Source organism: Tachysurus vachellii, chromosome 17 (genome assembly GCF_030014155.1).
Source record: "Tachysurus vachellii isolate PV-2020 chromosome 17, HZAU_Pvac_v1, whole genome shotgun sequence".
Lineage (NCBI taxonomy): Eukaryota > Metazoa > Chordata > Actinopteri > Siluriformes > Bagridae > Tachysurus > Tachysurus vachellii.
Genome location: NC_083476.1, coordinates 15,383,963 through 15,403,674, shown reverse-complemented (window position 1 = coordinate 15,403,674; position 19,712 = coordinate 15,383,963). Strand labels below are relative to the sequence as shown.

Here is a 19,712-nt window from a genome sequence, read left to right as displayed (position 1 = left end):
TTAGTATCGCAACCAACGCGAATAAGACAAGAAATAAAGTGAACTTGGTGATTACGTGTATAATTCTGTAATAAACTTTTTCAAAAGTTAACATTTATATCTGATGTGTGGCAATGGGATTGTGTGTAAAATGATCAGATCAGTATGAAAATCTGAAACCAAGTAGTTTCTTGCCTCAAGAAGCTTACAAGATTGAACTAATGAGCACTTAAACTTTTACCTAATCATGTTCATGTATGTGAAATGGATTCTTATTATGTACTATTTCTCTTTTTATCAGTGCTTTTCAGTGCTCAATTTCATAGCTGTTTGTGTATTCTGATTCACCGTGTAATTCGTCTTATTTCCTCCTGTGAAGTGATCAGTGATTTTGTGTGTGGTGATTGCTTCTTGTCGGATTTTGTAAAGTGTTTTTGTGATTGAAAAAGGCACTGTATTAGCGAAAATATATTTTAGATATAAAACACAACACCTCCAGGGTTAGGAGTTCGATTCCCGCCTCCACCTTGTGTGTGTGGAGTTTGCATGTTCTCCCCGTGCCTCGGGGGTTTCCTCCGGGTACTCCGGTTTCCTCCCCCGGTCCAAAGACATGCATGGTAGGTTGATTGGCATCTCTGGAAAATTGTCCGTAGTGTGTGATTGTGTGAGTGAATGAGTGTGTGTGTGTGCCCTGTGATGTTTTGGCACTCCGTCCAGGGTGTATCCTGCCTTGATGCCCGATGACGCCTGAGATAGGCACAGGCTCCCCGTGACCCGAGGTAGTTCGGATAAGCGGTAGAAAATGAGTGAGTGAGAGAGTGAGAACACAACACAGTTTAAGAGATTCTGTTGTACTTCTCTTTGTTTGCTAGTCTGTAATCTGCTTTCTAATCTATCAGGCATGACTGGTTTTAAAACATGATGGAATTTGTTATTCATTTGTCTCTTTATCATTATACAGCAGTTAGTTCTGGTCCACTAATTTGATTGGTCGAGATGTGTTCCAAGAGTGCCTGTGTTTCTTATAAACTCACTGGGATGTTGCACATTGTTTTTTTTCGCTCTACTTGTCTGTGTTCATCAAAATACAATTCCACTTTTTATTTCAAACCAGTACTATAGTAGTGTTAGCGATATCATCAGAGCATATGTCAAATGACGCATTTCAGGACCAGTACCTTTGACTTGAAATATAAAAACTTCTTAGATAAAGATTCATTTTTTTTTTTTTGTTTTTTTTACCAGAAGCACCTTCCAAATGTGTAAATCCAGGACAATTAATGTTGGTTAATTGTCCAGCACAATAAATGGCAACAGCAAATAACCCACCATTAGAGCTACCAGGGGTTTAGTGCTTAATGACTGCTTACAGCCAACTTTCTCTCAATAGTAAAGCAAACTTCCTTCTCATTCTCACTTTATTGCTCTACCTATATATGTATTTACCAGACCCTGCCCGTGTGGTGAACATGCCACCCGTCATTTACGTGGCCATCGGACTGCCGGGGTACATCCGCTGCCCGGTGGATGCCAACCCACCTGTCACTTCAGTGAAGTGGAAAAAAGACGGTCTGCCTCTCCGGATAGAGAAGGTTAGTCAGAACTTGCTTCCTCAAAGCTCATAGGCAATATTTTTATGCTTTCTGCTCAACCTAAGCCATACATTGTAGAACCAGGCATTAGAAATAATTAGATACTTTTCAAGCACACTGTGTGAAGTGGAACTGACTCAGAGTTTAGTACTGGATCTCCTGTATCATTTTTTCAAAGGCGGATGATTCACCGCTGATTCAGAGAATGTGAATATTATTATTGTATTTTTGAAATGTGCATATTTAATCATTTATTAACTCTCTCTTCTTTTGTTACTTCTTTACGTGTTTGGAGTAATGGATCTACACTTCCTGTTTCAGTATCCTGGCTGGAGCCAAATGGAGGATGGGAGCATTCGAGTGGCTGAGGTGACAGAGGACTCTCTTGGCACCTACGCCTGCGTGCCTTACAACGCCCTGGGTACCATGGGACAGTCCCCTTCCGCCCCCTTGGTGCTAAAGGTACTCACATACGTACCTATGTCCATTCACGCATACTTCAAGAACATGTAGTGCCAGTACATTCTTTGTTTATTATCTAATCTGCACTGTGGATGTCATCTGTGCCCTAGTGTCATTACTCAATTTGCATCTGTGACATTGACTTGATCTGTGTGTCTGTGTGAGTTCTCCATCTGCACCCTGGTGCTATATCTCAGTGTGCATTCCTGATTCATAGCTTAATCTGCATACATTTGTCATGACTTAATCTGTGTCCCTGATCTATGCACTATGTTGTCACTATCTATACATCCAGTTAAAAATATTTTAACCCTGTGTCATTAAATCATTTGTGGCTCTATGGTACTCACCTGGTTTTTACCCCATGATATTACCTGATTAGATCCACCACGATCATCCACTAAACAATAATGGTGTCTCTTGGCTCTTGCCGTATACTTGCATGCCTTCCAAAACCCAGATTTTGCTCTAATGCACTCTCTGTTCATGTGTAGGATCCCCCTAAGTTTCTGGTGGTTCCAGGCGGAGAGTACAGACAGGAGGCAGGAAGAGAGCTTGTCATCCCCTGTGAGGCAGAAGGAGACCCATTCCCCAACATAACATGGAGGAAGGTAACACTGTTCAAAAAGTCCCTTCAGAAAGTTGTCTGTAAAATAAGAAAGTTATCTTATTTTTCCAAGTGCAGCAATCTCGGCCATTTCTGCTCCGATCTCTCAAAATGACATTGTAACTCATTCAATGTGATGAAACAGTTCTCCTTCTCCTTTTCTTTCCTTTCCCTTTCTTCTCCTTCTTGACTTTTCTCTTGTATTCTTGTTCTTTCTCTGTCTCTCTTTCTTGATCTCTCTCTCTCTGGCAAAGGTAGGGAAGCCCAGCAGGGGCAAGCACAACGTCCTACCAAGAGGCAGCTTACAGTTCAAATCTCTCAGCAAGGAGGACCATGGGGAGTGGGAGTGTGTCGCTTCCAATGTTGCCACGAGCATCACTGCCAGCACGCGCCTCCTCGTAATCGGTAAGAGCCAGCACATTCAGTGACTCAAGCAAATGACGTACACTGTGGGCTAACATTGCATTTCCTGTGTGATGATCAAGATTGTGTAGAGTACAGCCTGTTTTTTTTTTTTTCTTTAAAGGTGGGTTTGTTGTATCCACATTGTTAGAGGAGCCAAAAGTTCAGTTTGTAAACTGCTCCTCCTGGCAGGAGTAATTTGCCGGGTCAGCGGTGCACAGCATTTTCATTTGAATATTGCAGATGAGTAAGTGTTTACTTTAGCTGAAAGTGTATACAAGTTTGCAAACAGTCTACTCTGATCTGGGAGAGTTTTTTGGGGGTCTGGAAGGGAGTACTACACAAAGCTGAGGTTACTTCATGGGCAGGAGCCAGGCTTTCACTCTGCTGCTCTGTGGTCTTGTTGGTGGTACAATGTGCTTGTAAATGCAAATAGATAGAGCACTGTGGTGAGAACTCTGAATAGCATGACTGGCAGTATTTAACCTGGCAATTTGCTGGAGTTTAACACCTGCTTACTCGGCCAGCTTGTCTCTTAAATTTGCCACTTATCTATTATATCGTCGTTGTCGGGCGGAATCCTCGTATCTCAAAAAATTAAAAAAACGCCGTACCTTATCTGCAGTGCACAGGGTTTAGTCCGTGTTGCAGTGGATTGTCTTGCGCTAAATTTCTGTCCTCAGATGAGCACCAGAACTAGCGGGGGTCAAGATTTTTTTTTCTTTGAGCCCAGTGTTTTGAAGACATTTACCTCAGAAGACGTGTTGATTCGTTGCGACTGAGATTTGCGCTCAAGCTATTTTCAAGACTTTAGATTGGTTAATAACTTGTAAAAATAACAGGCCCACGTGGGGACTGACCAATAGCATCGATATGTGGAAAAATATGAAATTGACCAAATTTGGACATACGAGGTTTCCGCCCGACAGCGACGAGACATATATATATATATATATATATATATATATATATATATATATATATATATATACATATATATACAGTATATAGAGAGATAGATAATCTGTCTCAAAAAAAATATTCTCAGTTTTGTCATATAAGTCAGGGAAGTCATTTTTAACTTTCATCAGTGTTATTGCCGATGTGTCTGTTTCTAAGAGTCTGTTTTGACACAGTGTTCACTCCCCGCAGGCACAAGCCCTCACGCCCCCAAAAACATCCATGTTTCGGTCTCGACGACCTCGGCCAACGTCTCATGGGAGCCAGGCTATGACGGCGGCTTTGAGCAGACATTCTCAGTCTGGTACGGCCATGTGTGAGTGATCCCAGCATGCTTTGCTTTTTGCTTCCTTTCCTAACTTTTTCCATCGGGTAAGAGTGCTCATCCAGGATCATTTTCCAGGAGTGGTCAAAAGTGATCCTTGATCAGCTCTCTGGCTCTGAGAGGTTTGCTACATATGAGCCTTGAGTTTCGTTGCTGAACGGATGCTGGTGTTGAATGGGGGTCGACATAGGTAATCCATAGAATGTGCATTGGCAGAATTGGATTAGTACATTCAAGTAATTATACCCACTCGATCAAATTTCAATTGACGGAATATAAATGAAATAGTATGACAATTTAGTTTTCCAAGCTTACTATGATGATTGCACATTATGAATGTAATCACTCTAGTCAATTTGGGTTTTACAGAACTGCAACAATAATAAAATGCTGGGTCATTTCAGGCAGTCCAGTGCCAGCCATGATTTCTGGCAACAGGATTACCATTCACCAACGGTGCATAACCGTAAAGCTGTGTCGAAGAGAACGGCCTAACACGACCACCCATGGTGTCGTTCTGCATACAAATCACCGTATTAGGAAGAGAAGGATAGTGTGCAATTATTCTTGCCGTTAAGCACTATCTCCCAGTGAAAAGTAATAACAGATGCAGGTTATTTGGGGGGCTTCGGAAAAGTCCTGTGCCATATGCCTAGCCAATAGGAACGACATTTCCTCACAAAGAAACCATGCTCAAAAATAAATAACTGCAAAGGACGTAAGTGATTACTACGTGTGTTCGTCTGAACACACATAACGCTTTACAAGAAAGTACATCTAATCAGAAGCATCTATTTACATACACTGTATGGCCAACCTGTTTGTGGACACTTGACCATCACACCCATATGTGGTTCTTCCCCAAACGATTGCCTTAAAATTGGAAGCACACAATTGTATAAAATATCTGTGTATGTATTAGATGTACAGTTTGCTTCCAAACCTGTTCCAGCATGACAATGCCCCTGTGCACAAAACTCCAAGAAGACATGGTTTGCCACGGTTAGAGTGAAACATCTCAAATTGCCTGCACCGAGCCCTGACTTCTTGGGATTAAGTAGAATGTCCGATTCCACCCCAGGACTCCTGACTGACTAATCTGGCTGTACACAATTCCCCACAGCCACACTCCAAAATCTACTAAAGAGACTTCCCAGAATAGTGGAGGATACTGTAACAGCTAAGGAGGACTAAATCTGGAATAGGATTCAAAAAGCACATTTGAGTGTGATGTTCTGGTATCCACAAGCCATAGTGTAGCTCAGGTCTGAATGACCCAGACAAGGTTTCTCTATCCAGTTGTAACAGAAATGCATGAATTTAACATTAACGTTCAGACTTCTTTCACAATTCAGTGAAACCCACAAGTTCTTCTACATAACTGAAGCCGTACCTTCGAGTATGTAAGTATAGCAAAAATAAATGACATTTCAACAGTAAACCTGGGATATTAAAAAAGCAATGTCATATCTGTATTATTTGCATTACAGTCAAAAAGTAGATCATGTGCTAGAAGAGATTATAAGGTTCTTTAATGTCTTTTGCCCTGGGAATGACCAGATCCATCTAGCCAAGCTGTTGCCTGGGCTTAATTAAGTAGCAGCACGCTTCGTGGCTGACCTGCCTCCATTTCTTCTTGCTCTCTATCCCGTGCCTGCTGCCTGCGCTTGCCCCCCGGCTCTGCTCCCACCCTGCTGCAGTCATCAACGATATTCCACACGAATATCACCATTCTATAGCTCTGTGTCCTTTCTTTCCTATAGAATGAAAACTTGCTTCACAGTGCACTTGCAAATTTGTTTTTGTGGGTCCAAGCAGGTATGATAAATAAGCGAAGTATGCTACTTAGTTCTTATTCTCTTGATAATGTTTTGGTGGCTGCTCATTATATATGGCTAATAGTATCTCTTTAATTACACTATGATGTGCTCTTTATATCTGTTAGAACCCCAGAATGAATAATCCATAATAATGTTCATGCAGCAAACCAAGACACCCTCTTTATTCATGCAAATATAAAATAAAGACATAATATGTGCCTATTTTGCCAGTCGTTTATAACCATCCTGTTTTATAATATTTAAATCCACAATGCTGTATTTAACAAGCACACTGCAGTTTTAAAGTGCCAGTTACCACCAAAATCTTGATAAGCTGAATGATCTGGGAAACAAATATAAGGAGTAATGTGAAGGACAGGAATGCTTTGGAAGGCCATTCCTGCTGGATTTAAGTGATTGTGTGTGTTTAAGGGTCAGTCACAGGCACTGACTGAGGACAACATCAGTATTCACTCTGCATGCTCTCTCGTCCAATCAGATTAAGACCACACACCTAGTCTCTGAGTCTTTCCAACAATGCAGAATAATTACAAACACACTCTTACAGACATATATAAAGGCACTTTTGCTTCCTTGAGCAGCTGTTTATGTGGCATCATGCCAACAACCCCATGCCATAAGCTAAAAGAGCAGCTTCAGGAAGAGGCCAGAGTGTTCGTCCTTCTAACTGCGAGCTGTGTTCTGTTCACCTTTCTGCCTCATTCTGGCTCCGGCATATCCTGGCCTGATTTGTAAGCAGCAGGTACCCTACTGAGCGCAGACCATTGCCAAGAACTGACTAAAGGTGTTGGTGGAAAAGAGAAACTCAATGACTCATACTTTAAAGGTTCTGTGTGAATAGCCTTCCTCTCTAACCTTTAAAGATGCCCTCTGTGGCTCTCCACAGCAGACCACGGCAGGCCTATTGATGTAGGCACTTGGCATGTTGTTGTCACTTCCGGTACATCAGAAAAGCATTGATAGCTGACCCCTGTGGTGGGGTGAATAACCCATACACTGAAATGACTCACTCTAAAATAGGAAAAAGGAACAAATGCATTTTGTGTGTAATGTAGTTTTTCAGATTTCTCAGTCAACAATTGATATTCTTTGGCCTGAATTGTTTTGTTAGCCCGCTGGGCAAGTTTGTGCCTAGCAATCTAACTGATTATGCTAAAAAAGCAACAAATTGTGATGCACTGTGTGTTCTGACACCTTTGTATCATAGCCAGCATTAACCTTTATAGCAATCTGTGCTACAGTTGCTCTTCTGTGGGATCGGACCAGGCGGGATATCCCTCGTTCCCATACACAGTGAGCCTTGGGCACCCATTAACCTCTCACCAGTTGGAGTTGCCCTGATCAGTTGTCTAGCCATCAAACTTTGGCCCTTGAATTTTCCTGCTCACCAAGGACACATCAACTTTCCTGGCTAATACAGTATATCTAAAATAAACTCAATATCATTCACTACACCTGTCAGTGGTTTTAATGACATAGCTGACAGGTATGCATACTGTGTGTTCAGCAGTAGTATTAATATATCTGTGTTGCTGAGATCTTTAAACATCTCAGTATAACTGGTGGGTTGATTAATATCCCATTAACCAATAAAATCCAACCAACAACAGTGCCATGGTCAGAAAGTGACACTTCTAAAGGGTAGAGGACAATGAAAACAATTTGTATTGTTAGAAGGTAGGTTTGTCTAATTAAAACATTGTACCTGATACACTTGTGTCACCACCACACACACTAAAAAATATAGGGTCACTGGTTGTCCTATGGTGATCCTGGTTGTCCTTCCATTGATAGAAATGATACAAATGCATTGATAGAAATGCTGCTCACTTTTTCTCCTTCTCCTTACTCTCCCGGATGAATGATCGTGGTTCGGCTCGTGAAATAAGACTCTGATCCGTGAATACGGCAGACAGTATATCAGAGCTGAGCACGCTGTCAGTAAGCGCATAGTAAGCACACTTTGATTCATGCCCATTCCTGGGCCCTTGGCCCCATCATACACGCATTCACAGTTCTCCATGCATGTCTGTAAACCAGATTTATAACTGTGTTTACTTGCTATCAGTAACAGCGCTTAGAATTCCACGACTGATCCTAATTTGCATTAACGCACTTGTTCTGACTATTGTTCTAATGCACAAATCACTTCCTGTTCTAGCTCATCCCAAGGACACTCCTAATTGAAAGAGCAAGGCTTTATGTAAGGCACTTACAATATGAAGAAGTATTTTGTAAGGCACTGGCAGATACATGCTGTTGTTGCTCTGTTAGAAATCTGGCAAATTCCTTTGCACTTACCCTAAGCTAAATAGACCCCGTCTTTTTGTCTAGCTTCAGGCAACGCTTTCATCAATACTGTGAGTGACATGGCGATCGATATCTGAGGAGGTGTGTGCCTGAGTCTGTTTGTGTGTGTAGGTTCAGAGCTAAACTCCTTTTTCCCTGCACATGTGGCTCCCCCTGTAGGGTGAAGAGAGAGCAGCTAGGTTCGCATGACTGGCTCTCCATGCCTGTGCCAAGTGGACAGCACTGGCTGCTGGTGCAGGGCCTGGAGTCTGAGACGGCCTACCAGTTCAGCGTACTGGCGCAAAACAAGCTGGGCACGGGCCCCTTCAGTGAGGTCGTCACTGTGAACACTCTAGGTGGGCATTTTATAAAGTACCTGAAAAAATGATTAAGTATTAAGTATGATTCTTAATATTAAGTATAAAGAACTTTCACATGACTTCATATTTACTATATAAAATATGCTCATAACAAAGGGATCAAAGATAGATCCTACATAGTGCACCATATGCCTGATGGCCACAGATTCTTTTACAGAAATACTGAATGACTTCTTATATTTTTGTTGTAAATTGCAGTTGCATTAAATTACAAAGTTTGCAGTATTGACTGCCATTAGTAAAGGCCAGCAAACCTTACATCTGAATGTAATTTTGTGTCATGCTAAAAAACTCACTAATAGATTTGGTGGTTTAGTTCAACACTCGTACACCTCTATAGACCTACTTGAAAGAGATCACATGTTAATTAAGGGGTTTAAACACACCATGTTTTTGTTCACACAGTATTTCCTATAAGTACCCCCGAACCTCTGGTGCTGCTTACCCCACCACGGTGCCTCACAGCCAACCGGACACAACAGGGAGTCCTGCTAACGTGGATCCCTCCAGCCAATCACACGTCACCGATCGATCATTACATCATGGAGTTCCGTCTCGGCGAGAGGTGGGAAGTCCTGGATGATGCAATCCCTGCAGGAGAAACGGAGCTGTTGGCCAGAGATCTGATTCAGGTAAAAACGTGACTGATGTTAGCTGACTGAACAACCGACATTGCAAGATCCTATAAAGGGGTATTAGCAATTCATTTCTCAGCCATGTCCAGAGAAAGTGCAAAATCATCCTTTTTTTAAGTTGCTTTGTCACGCAGCATATTTACATAGTGCTTACTTGCTGTATATTCGTCACTGGGGACATCCATAAAGGCTTCTTGTCTCTCTGAAGGTCCTGGGATGAAGTTTTAAAGGGCTTTAGTGGTAAATTACAATTACAAAACTATCCACATAAAAGGGTCTTGGGCTGTTTTAAAATTATGGCTCATTCTTACCATCTTTATATTTACACCTTTTATCCTCATTTGAAACACAACATGAAAACAAAATAAAAAATCAGCTTATTTTCCCACTAAAACTAATTCTTTAAATGCATCTTATCTTAATGCGCTCATTACTTTTCTCATCTGTTTATGTAACCTTGAATTTATCTTATTCTTTATTTTAGTATTTTTACATAATTTACATATGATCAAATTATTTATTCTTCCTCTATTGTGTTTGAAATTGTTTATTATTATTCTAATAATAATTATTATTATCGGGTTGAAGCTCAACGGATTGATCCTCAGCCCAGGTCACTGTTTGTTTCCTTCGGTTTTTGCAGTTTTCTCCCAACTCCTAAAAGCATGTCAGTAAGTGGACTGGCTACAGTAAATTGTCTGTAGTTGTGAATAAGCATGTGTGAACATATGTAATGCTCTGTGAGTACACATATAGACTACACCTACTGTATTTAGAGTGTAGTTCAGTGTTGTATAAAGTACTAGAAAGCAATACTTGAGTAAAAGTACAAGTATCGTACTATAAAAAGACTTTGGTAGAAGTGAAAGTCACCTTTTGGAATATTACTCAAGTAAAAGTTTTAAAGTATCTGATATATACTGTACTTAAGTATTAAAAGTAATTTTCTGATATTTAATATACTTAAGTATTTGAAGTAAAAGTAAAAAGTAAAATTTTCGGTAGGCATAAGAGCAGGGGCAGTTCTAGGATTTCATCTTTAGGGGTTTTAGCCCTCCGTGAGAATTTAAAACAAGAAGAGTTTTATATTATATATTATATGACTACATAGTAAGCCAAAAGTTATGGTATTATTAAATGGCAAAAGTGGACACCAAAATTTTATGCATGATGCCAGTCTTGAATCAAATCAGTTTATGTATGTGTGCATTCTCTACAAACAGTGTGTCTAATGAATGCAGTCATTGATAAAAAAAAAAATTCACAAGACAAAGACCAAATCAATAAATGTTATTTTTATTTAGTATTGAATGGATTGTTTGAATCAATATTTTGTTTGTGCTATCAACTCTGCTAATTTCCGCCGATTAACGTTATAGATAAATGCCTCCATCTCTGACTGCGCGTGCCTGTTCTTCTCCGTAGAGCGTGCGGAGCGTAATGCAATCTAGGAGCAGTGATTCGCCAAACCTCCCTTATTGCAGTCGCACACATTTCTTCTGATTTTATTTTGTAGTAACGAGTAACGAAGATGCTTAGTGGAAATATATCGGAGTAAAAGTATACATTTTATCTAGGAAATGTAGTGGAGTAAAAGTGAAAGTTGACATAAATTTAAATAGCGAAGTAAAGTACAGATATGTGAAATTTCTACTTGAGTACAGTAACGAAGTATTTGTACTCTGTTACATTACAACACTGGTGTAGTTCAGCCTCATGCCCAGTGTCCTGGGGATAGACTCTGTTTTGTCATTTGTAGACTTTTCCTCAGTAAATACTGAAGATTCACAGAGACATTTGATCCCAGCGACATAGGAAATTGTTTTTGTTCTCTTGTGTGATATCAGAATTAAGATTAACACCTGGACTGTGTGTTTACAGGAGGTATGGTATGAGTTCAGAGTTATGGCAGTCATGGAGGACCTCATCAGTGAACCCAGTAATGTAGTTGGTGTCTCCAGTACAGGTTAGTGGAAATGTTCACTTCCTCTGTACTTTACAACAGATTCAATGGCAATTAAAATGCAAATTAGATACATCTGCAGATTTGGTGATACTGTACTGCCACCTGCTGGATATAATGCTGTACTACAACAATTTGGATATAAATATTCATTCTTTTCAAGTATATCTGCAATTCAGCCTTTTCTTGTGTTCTCACAGAAGAGATATTTGCTTAAATCATATTTCAAAAATGCCAACACACAATGTTATTCACATAACCACTGTATAGTTTTCCAAAATATATGGGAAACATTTTCTGGTTGGGAAACAAGTGTAATTGATTGGTTTTGGTTTGTTTAGTTGTTGTTTTATTTACCATAATATGTCTTTCTGGGGTTATGGACAATGATATGATTATAGTCCACTGAGGAAAACACGATGTCACTGTCGTGAAATGTTAATAAGACTCAGCTGCCACATGTTAGCAACTTTAGCCTTGTAGTTTTTGAGTTACAAGACTAATATTGCTAATGTTGCTAATGTATGGGAATGATCTCAACCAACATTTTTTGTTATCTAAGTATGGATCTTATGCAAACAGGCCAGAAAAGCATAGAAATATGTATAGGGTCTTTCAGAGACATGAAGAAAACTGAGGTTTGGAAGGATATAGCAGAGATTGCTGGTTGTTCTTGTAGGTTTATATAGTGTAGCTTGCTTTGCTGTCAAATAAAGCTAGTTCAAAACCTAACACATAAAATGTAAATCAAACAAACAGTTTAACCCTGACTAGTGCCTTCTTTTATTGACTAGCTCATTGTACGCACATGATCGACAGCAACAACAGTCTCTACACACCCACAAGAGACAAACCAAAGTGATCAACAATACGCTGTGTCCCAAATGACATACAATACACACTATACACTTAAACTATGCGCCGTGTACTCTACCATCACGTTTTATAGTCTTCAATGGAACACATACACTTCTAATTTAGTGCCTAGAAATCCCACACATTTTATATATTTTATATATTATATACACCTTTTAATAAACAAAGCTGTGTGGACTAAGTGCATGAAATGTCAAGCATTCCATACATTTTGTTTTCAGTCAAATAAGATTATCATCCAGGTACTTAAAATGCACTTCTTCTTGTTGAAATCTTCAGTGTGAACACACTACTCACACTGTTTATACTACAAAATGGCACAGAATAGTGGTAAGTATGTGATTTGGGATGGATCTATAATACTTCTGTTAACACAGTTCAGGCCTTGGATCAAGCAGCAGTTAGTCTGAGTTCAAGAGATATTAGAAACCTGAGTAGAAATGGAAATTATGTATAATTTACGATAATACCTGTGTAAAAATGTATGCTGTTTTACTAAAAGAATGATTATATTATACAGTACATTCAATATAGGATCAGGACAATAAGATTCTTTAATGTCTTGCCATAAATAATGTAAATATGTTTTAGAGTTTAACAGAACGGGTTACATTTTGCCTAATGCTCACAAAACCCCAGAATTATTCATTATTCAGCTTCTAATTACATGATTCAAGTACTATAATTATGGTAATGGTCCATTCGAGGCAAAATAAGCACATTATGCTAATAGCCTATTTATTCTCAATTCGAGGTTGATAAACGTCTGACTTTTTTGAAACTGTTCAGTGAAGGATCTGTTTACGCTGCAGAGTGCCAAGGATTTACTGTAACATGCACTACTCAAGATTATTGTCTGCTGTCTATATTCTCATTACAAGTTTTCAATAAATCCTTACAATCCTCACTATGAAAATCCATCCTATAAAACTACACTAAAACGGACAACATGATAAATTCAAGTATTAAAGTATAGGACAGTATTTACTGCTGTCTCTATGTACTCTCCCAGCGTGTTTGTCCTAAGACTGCCCTTTGTGTGTGTCAGACTTCTTCCCACCGCCAGACGTGGCAGACGAGGGGCTGGCGCGGCCGGTGGTGGCGGGCATCGTGGCCACCATCTGCTTCCTGGCGGCGGCCATCCTCTTCAGTACACTGGCAGTCTGCTTCGTCAACAAGCAGCGGCGACGCAAACTCAAGAGGCGACGAGGTGAGTGGCACCCTCACGGGTCACACGGTTTTTCCCATCACATCTAGGCCTGTGATTTACACTGGAACACACTGCACTACTCATCAAACACACACTCGCCCACACTAAAAACTCTGTACAGAACTTAAACACTGTGATGGTAGTGTTGTGGAATGATGTGTACAGTGAGGATTGAAAAAAAAGATGAAAATTGTAGAGTAATGACTGTTAGTTTCCACTGAGAGTGCAATTCTAATACAGAGCTTAGAATAAACCTATCTTTATCTATTTCTATATATTTACCAATCTTAAGACAGATAAGGTAGACAGGAGGATAGATAGATAGATAGATAGATAGATAGATAGATAGATAGATTTTCTAATAATTATAATTTTTATTTAATGAAAAACAAAAATGTTTGAGTTACATTTATCTTTTCACCCATTTCTCTCTTGAAGTTGTTAATAATAATAATAATAATAATAACAATAATAATAATGATAATAACGATAATAATAATTATTATTATTATCGTTATTATCATTATTGTTATTATTATTATTATTATTATTATTATTACTAATGCAGTACAATAATAATGCACTATAATAACAGAAATGCACTTTGTCATGTCATGTCCCAAAAAAACAAAGTTAAAGCTTTACTGCTGACTGTTATGTGCTGTTATGTGCAGACTCCCTCCGTATATGCTCAATAAATTCTCCTTACAAAATGTATTATCCTATCTGTTATTTAAAATAAAAATATTTCTGACTAATCCGATTAAACGATCTAACAGCTCTGTGCTATGAAACCTTGTTAGGAGGCAAGACTACAATTTTCAATAAAGCAAAACTCCATTAAAAAAAAATCAATAATTCTCGTAGCTCATCCCTAAGCAAAGAATCCAATACATATACAATACATAGTGGAGGTGTCACATCTTATGACTGTATATCTATAATTCCTGATGAAATATTTACTTATCTCCTTTTGTGTTTTCTTCTTTTGTCTTTGGTCTTGCCTTTTTTAAATAGATCCCCCTCTTTCAATAACACACACCAGAAAAAGCGTGGAGACTCCGTAAGTAACCACTTAATCTTCCACCTCTTTCCTCAGTCTCTGCTAATGTAATGAGTAGTGTGTCCCAGTGCAGGAACCTGACACACCTCCAGTCATTTCCAGCTTCTCTCAAACTAATTACTGGTCAGAGTGAAACCAGTAACTCACATAAAGTGGTCACGGCGTTCATTTCTTCGAGGCCCAATTTTGTTAATGCTTTTCATTAAAGTTGCCTTGACTGACATCATTCAACACATTACTGAACAAAATCATGAACTTCAAACTGTCAAACCTTAACAAAGCAACAGGTATAGAACATTAACATATAGTTATTGACTGAATAAACAGACAGTACAGGTGTATTATGTTACATTTAACAAACATCAGTTAACGTACCTGCTTGCTTTCTGGGTTACTTTGTTAGCATTCTGCATGCAGTAAATTGTATTTAAGACAATATGAGATTTATAATTTACAGGTAGTTATAAACAAGGATAATCAGATAACCCGAATACAAGGCAAGGGTTAAAAACAGGGAGTACAAAAAGTTACAAAAAAGTCAGGAAACACTCCTGAGTGTCTGTCATGTGTTTGGTTGCTTTGCGCCGTGTGTTTTGTTTTGATTCATGTCCTGTCTCCACCCTTGTATTGCCAGTGGTCGTCTCCTCACGTGTCCCGATTACTTGCGCATGTTTTCATTTCTCCATTTAATTAGTTCGTGTATTTATATCCACATGTGTCTTTGTTCTGTGCGGAGTATATTTCAGTGTTTACTGGCTGTTTATACTAAGTCGTTACCCGGTTAATAACATGGTCACCTTATTTGCCTTTTGCATCACCTTTACCTGTTTCCCTTTCTCGGTTTGCCCTCATGTTTGGATTTATCTACCTGCCGCTCTCGAATAAACACTTTAAATTACTGTACTTGCATCCAGCTCAGGTTTCCGCTCCTGACACATGGACCTGATGTAGCATGAAATACACAATAAAATAGAGATGTGAAAGACAATAAACATAGGAGAGGTGAACAAAACAGGACAACAATCCAGTGACAGCACAAAGATGGAGACAGAATCAAATCATTAACAAAGACATGGCAATGTAATCAAAAGCACAAGATGTGAAACAGTGAACAACGTGCTGAAATCTGAAACCGAATTTCAGTATTGTTGTATTTGGATGTTTGGAACATGAGGAGCTGTGTTGCTATTTATAAATGATTTAGTACCCCTTTAACAGGCTTAGAGAGATGGACATTAGGAAAGTCTACACAATCTTTTACATACAGTTCTCTTTAATGGTTCAAGTAGAGGTTTAAATCAGCAGGTTTATTTGAATTATTATTATTATTATTATTATTATTATTATTAGATATATGTCTGATACTGTTGCTAGGTATGACACATTCTTCTGAAGCTTGTGATTGGTTGTCCAATTAAAAAAAGCAGCACTTTTAAAACCCGGTCTATTATAAGCCTTTACTTTGTCTCTATGTTAAGATATTTGAGTCTATATCGTTTAGGGAATACGTTTGTAACCGATCATATTAGAGATGTGCTAACATCTGTATGTTACAAATGTAATAAATGTAATGTAAATGTTAACATCTCTGACACAGCACAGAAATGTCATAGAGACAAATTATATCATTTCTGTTGCTATGGCATTTCAGCTCTGTTTCGGAGATGTTAGTGTATCTCTATCTCTAAATGCCATAGCAATATATGTGTCAGAGCTGTGTGTGTTGTCTCTTATATGATATAGACAATCTAATCTGTAGCATCTTATTATATTAACCAACATTTATAAGATTTTTTTTTAGAATTTTGTCACTAGGAGCAACTCTTTGCGTTAGGACTTTTTATGAATATAGGCCCAGATCTTTAGACCTTAGCCTTGAATTCCTGTTCTGGGCTGACAGGAGCAGAACCCATTGTAGTCATCTATTGTCGTGTGCTTATTTGAGTTCAACCTTTCAATTGTACAGATGAGCAGATGTACAGGTGGTCAAATGGTCAGTGAGTGTATCTCTGGTCATGTAGTAAGCTGTAATGTTTCCCATATTTACTGTAGCTCTGGAAGGTTCTTATGTGTCTCAGTACAGTACGGATTCAGGATGTTTTTGCTGTTACATAAGTCTTCTGTGTGCTGGTATTAGAATTGACACAGCAGAAAGCAACTTGCACTGCACAGGGATTTAATGGCATAATGCTGTCATGAGAGCTCTTCATGAAAGGAGCTAATTTGCCAGTTATTCTAAGGCATACATTTTTATTTTACCTTATGGGTAGATTGAAATGATCCTTTAATTAAGAATACACTTTTTATATTCCTCCAAGATGTTCTCTCATTGCACATATGTTGCAAATGATTACAACTGCTGACTGATTTTTAAGCATCGTTACTCAAGAGACTGTAAGTTTTTTCCGTAATGAGCTTGTTGTCATAATGCCAGTGTCTGCTCTGGATGGCACGCATACAGAAATGGCCTTGGGTCTGATCATACTTACATGAGCAATTTTTCAAAGCTAATTTCACTAAGAGGTTTAGTTTGACTCGAAACTGATATATTTTATGGCCAAAACTTTGTGGACTTTGTGGACAAATAGTCAGTCACATCCATATGTCCACGTGGCCCCATTTGCTGTTATAACCTTCACTCTTTGTTGTAATAACCTCTACTATTGTGGGAAGGCTTTCTGGTAAATCTTATAGTGTATCTTTGGACATTTGTGCTCATGCAGCTACAAGAGGTACAGAGGTCAGGCTCTGATGTCTGTATTGCAATTCATCCAAAAGGTGTTCAGTAGGGTTGAGGACAGTGCCCTGTGCTGGGCACTTCAGCCTTGGCACACCATGTCTTTGTGACCCTCGCTTTATACACAGAAGCATTTATCAAGGTTCTGGCCTCTTGGATCCAGTGAAAGGAATAAAAGACATCCGAGACAGTTGTGTGCTTCCAACTTTTTAGCAACAGTCTGAGGAAGAAATATATGAGTGTGATGTTCAAGTGACCATGTACTTTTGGCCATATCAATATAAAGTGGCATATTGATTTATAATTGAAGGTTTAAATGAAGTTAAGGTAAAAATACAGCTTCTTAGAAGTTCTTTCTCTAGTCTGGGAAAAATCTCAGATTTGTTTTATTAGTTGTACACTGGACACTTACATCTGGTTTATCAATAAGAATGGACAAAAGTGCATTTGTTCATTCCTTGAGTGTATGATTCTCTAATTTGTGAAATCTTTTTATTTGTCAGCAGTGTTACGTTGTAGCTCCAGTGCAAATATTCAAGAAACACACCAAACGTGTCTTGATTATTCGATTACATTTGTGCTATAGGGGAGAATTGTATGTTTCATTTTTTGGGAAATAGCAGAGAAGCAAAAATGTTTTTTTCTTTTTTTTTTCTTTTTTTGTGCAAATAGAAAAACAAATTTGGATGATTCTCCTGTTGGCAGCTGTAAACGTGAATTCTCATGGTAATTTGTCATAGTAAATGTGCAATCTCTACTCTGCTTTGCTTTGAAAGATGCTGCTTCCAGGTATAACACTGCTTTTCTTTTTTCTGTTTTATTATACACTAGTATACAAACCTTCTATTGTTAAATGCTTTTAAGCTAGTACAGGTAATATACAAGATTTTCTTTATTCACCATTAGGAAAGCAATATCATCTCATGTTGAAAAAAGGTAATGGTGCTGAGTTGACTGGAGTTCCCTTCGATCGTATTTTAGTTATTTTTCCTCTCCCATCTTGGTGTTTGTCACTCCTCCTGACTTGGATATATGGAAGCTAAACAGCATTGACAACCTTCATGCTCCCCACCCCTTCCTTCTGTTTTTGTTATGTTTCCTGTCACAGGGCTCCTCTAACCCCCCTGCCTGGTATAGAGCCCTTGTGGGAGGAGAGCAGGCTCAGGCGCCCATCTTCAAGCCGTCAGTGAGTGCCTGTACCTTGCGCAGCCGAGCGTGCACCGGCTTGGCCGCATGTCCTATGGGCACGGTTGTAGGGGCGGACATGCCAAAGAACTTGCTTCAGCCCTTTATTTTTTCACGTTTGCCTGTCTCACATCCATCCATACAAATGCCTAGCTCTAAGCAACGTGCTGACCTTTCGGTGTCTCAGCTGTTGAGTTATGTTTGTCCAGCAGGAGGCGATGCTTGGTCATGGAGTTGCCATGTGACCCATTTTTAGAAAATATATATAAAAGCAGCTGCTTTCTGATGCAGTGATAAAAGGATGCTTAATTTAAGTGTTTGTAGTAGCCTGCGTGATTGTACATGCAGTCACCACATTTTCACTTTTATTTAAATATACAGTAGATCATCCATATATTACTGGTTAATTCAGGTTGACTGAATTAACTCCATGCCTCAGTTAGTGTGTAAGGGTGAGATATAGGGCTAAGCTTTTATTCTCCTTCGAGGACCATCTTATTCTGCCTGGCTGAGCGTCTCTAGGCCACATTCAACACGCATCTTTTCAACCTCTAGGTTATTTTCACCCCACAGATTCTCACTGGCCAGCCTGCTGCTTCTCCATACCCTCATGCCATGTAATATTATTTCTGCAGGCTTCTGGACGTCCCTGATCAAGTTGCACAGTTTTGGGTTTAGATAATGAGTTATTTTAGTAATAACATTACCAAAACTGCTAAGGAATATAGCACAGGAGATACCTTACTGTATGTCCATTATAACATGGCAAGAAATTATCAAAGATTTTGTGTGTTCTTGTTCTGTACTGCACTACTCTACCTAACCAATGCAGATTCTCTACCTAACCAATGCAGCAAAATGCAGCATTTGTTTTTTAATATTAAAGAATATTAATGTAGAATATTACCACATCCTTGAACTATTATCATATTATCAAGACTGAAACCTTCATACATGTCTAAATGCCGGCTAAACTGTATACCAATATTATGCCTTTATTATCATAGAGCTAGACTTCTTCGTGTTCTCTTTTTTGTATGAAAACTAAAGAGATTGGTGGAGCGGCCTTTTGCAGTCATTATGCAGCAAAGATCTGACGTATGTTGCTATAAAACATTTGGCAGGTTCACAAAGAAAAATATGCTTAAAGAATTGTCCTTTACACTTTCTTTTCAGCTTATAACTAGCTGTTTATTATTAGCCTTA

At 38.8% G+C, this 19,712-nt stretch overlaps 1 protein-coding gene across 3 annotated transcripts in view; it reads left to right on the top strand.

Moving 5' to 3' along the window:
* Nucleotides 1-19,712, top strand: part of igsf9bb (immunoglobulin superfamily, member 9Bb) — a 97,476-nt gene that overhangs the window by 63,507 nt on the left and 14,257 nt on the right. For all 3 annotated transcript variants that reach the window (XR_009649797.1, XM_060891423.1, XM_060891424.1), the window contains exons 8-17: nt 1,429-1,571; nt 1,893-2,033; nt 2,528-2,644; nt 2,895-3,045; nt 4,195-4,306; nt 8,638-8,813; nt 9,243-9,469; nt 11,354-11,438; nt 13,360-13,521; nt 14,539-14,584. Coding sequence is in view for 2 of the 3 variants with exons in the window: in XM_060891423.1 (XP_060747406.1) it covers nt 1,429-1,571; nt 1,893-2,033; nt 2,528-2,644; nt 2,895-3,045; nt 4,195-4,306; nt 8,638-8,813; nt 9,243-9,469; nt 11,354-11,438; nt 13,360-13,521; nt 14,539-14,584 (1,360 nt within the window). In the remaining variant the exon portion in view is untranslated. The remainder of the gene's footprint in view (nt 1-1,428; nt 1,572-1,892; nt 2,034-2,527; nt 2,645-2,894; nt 3,046-4,194; nt 4,307-8,637; nt 8,814-9,242; nt 9,470-11,353; nt 11,439-13,359; nt 13,522-14,538; nt 14,585-19,712) is intronic.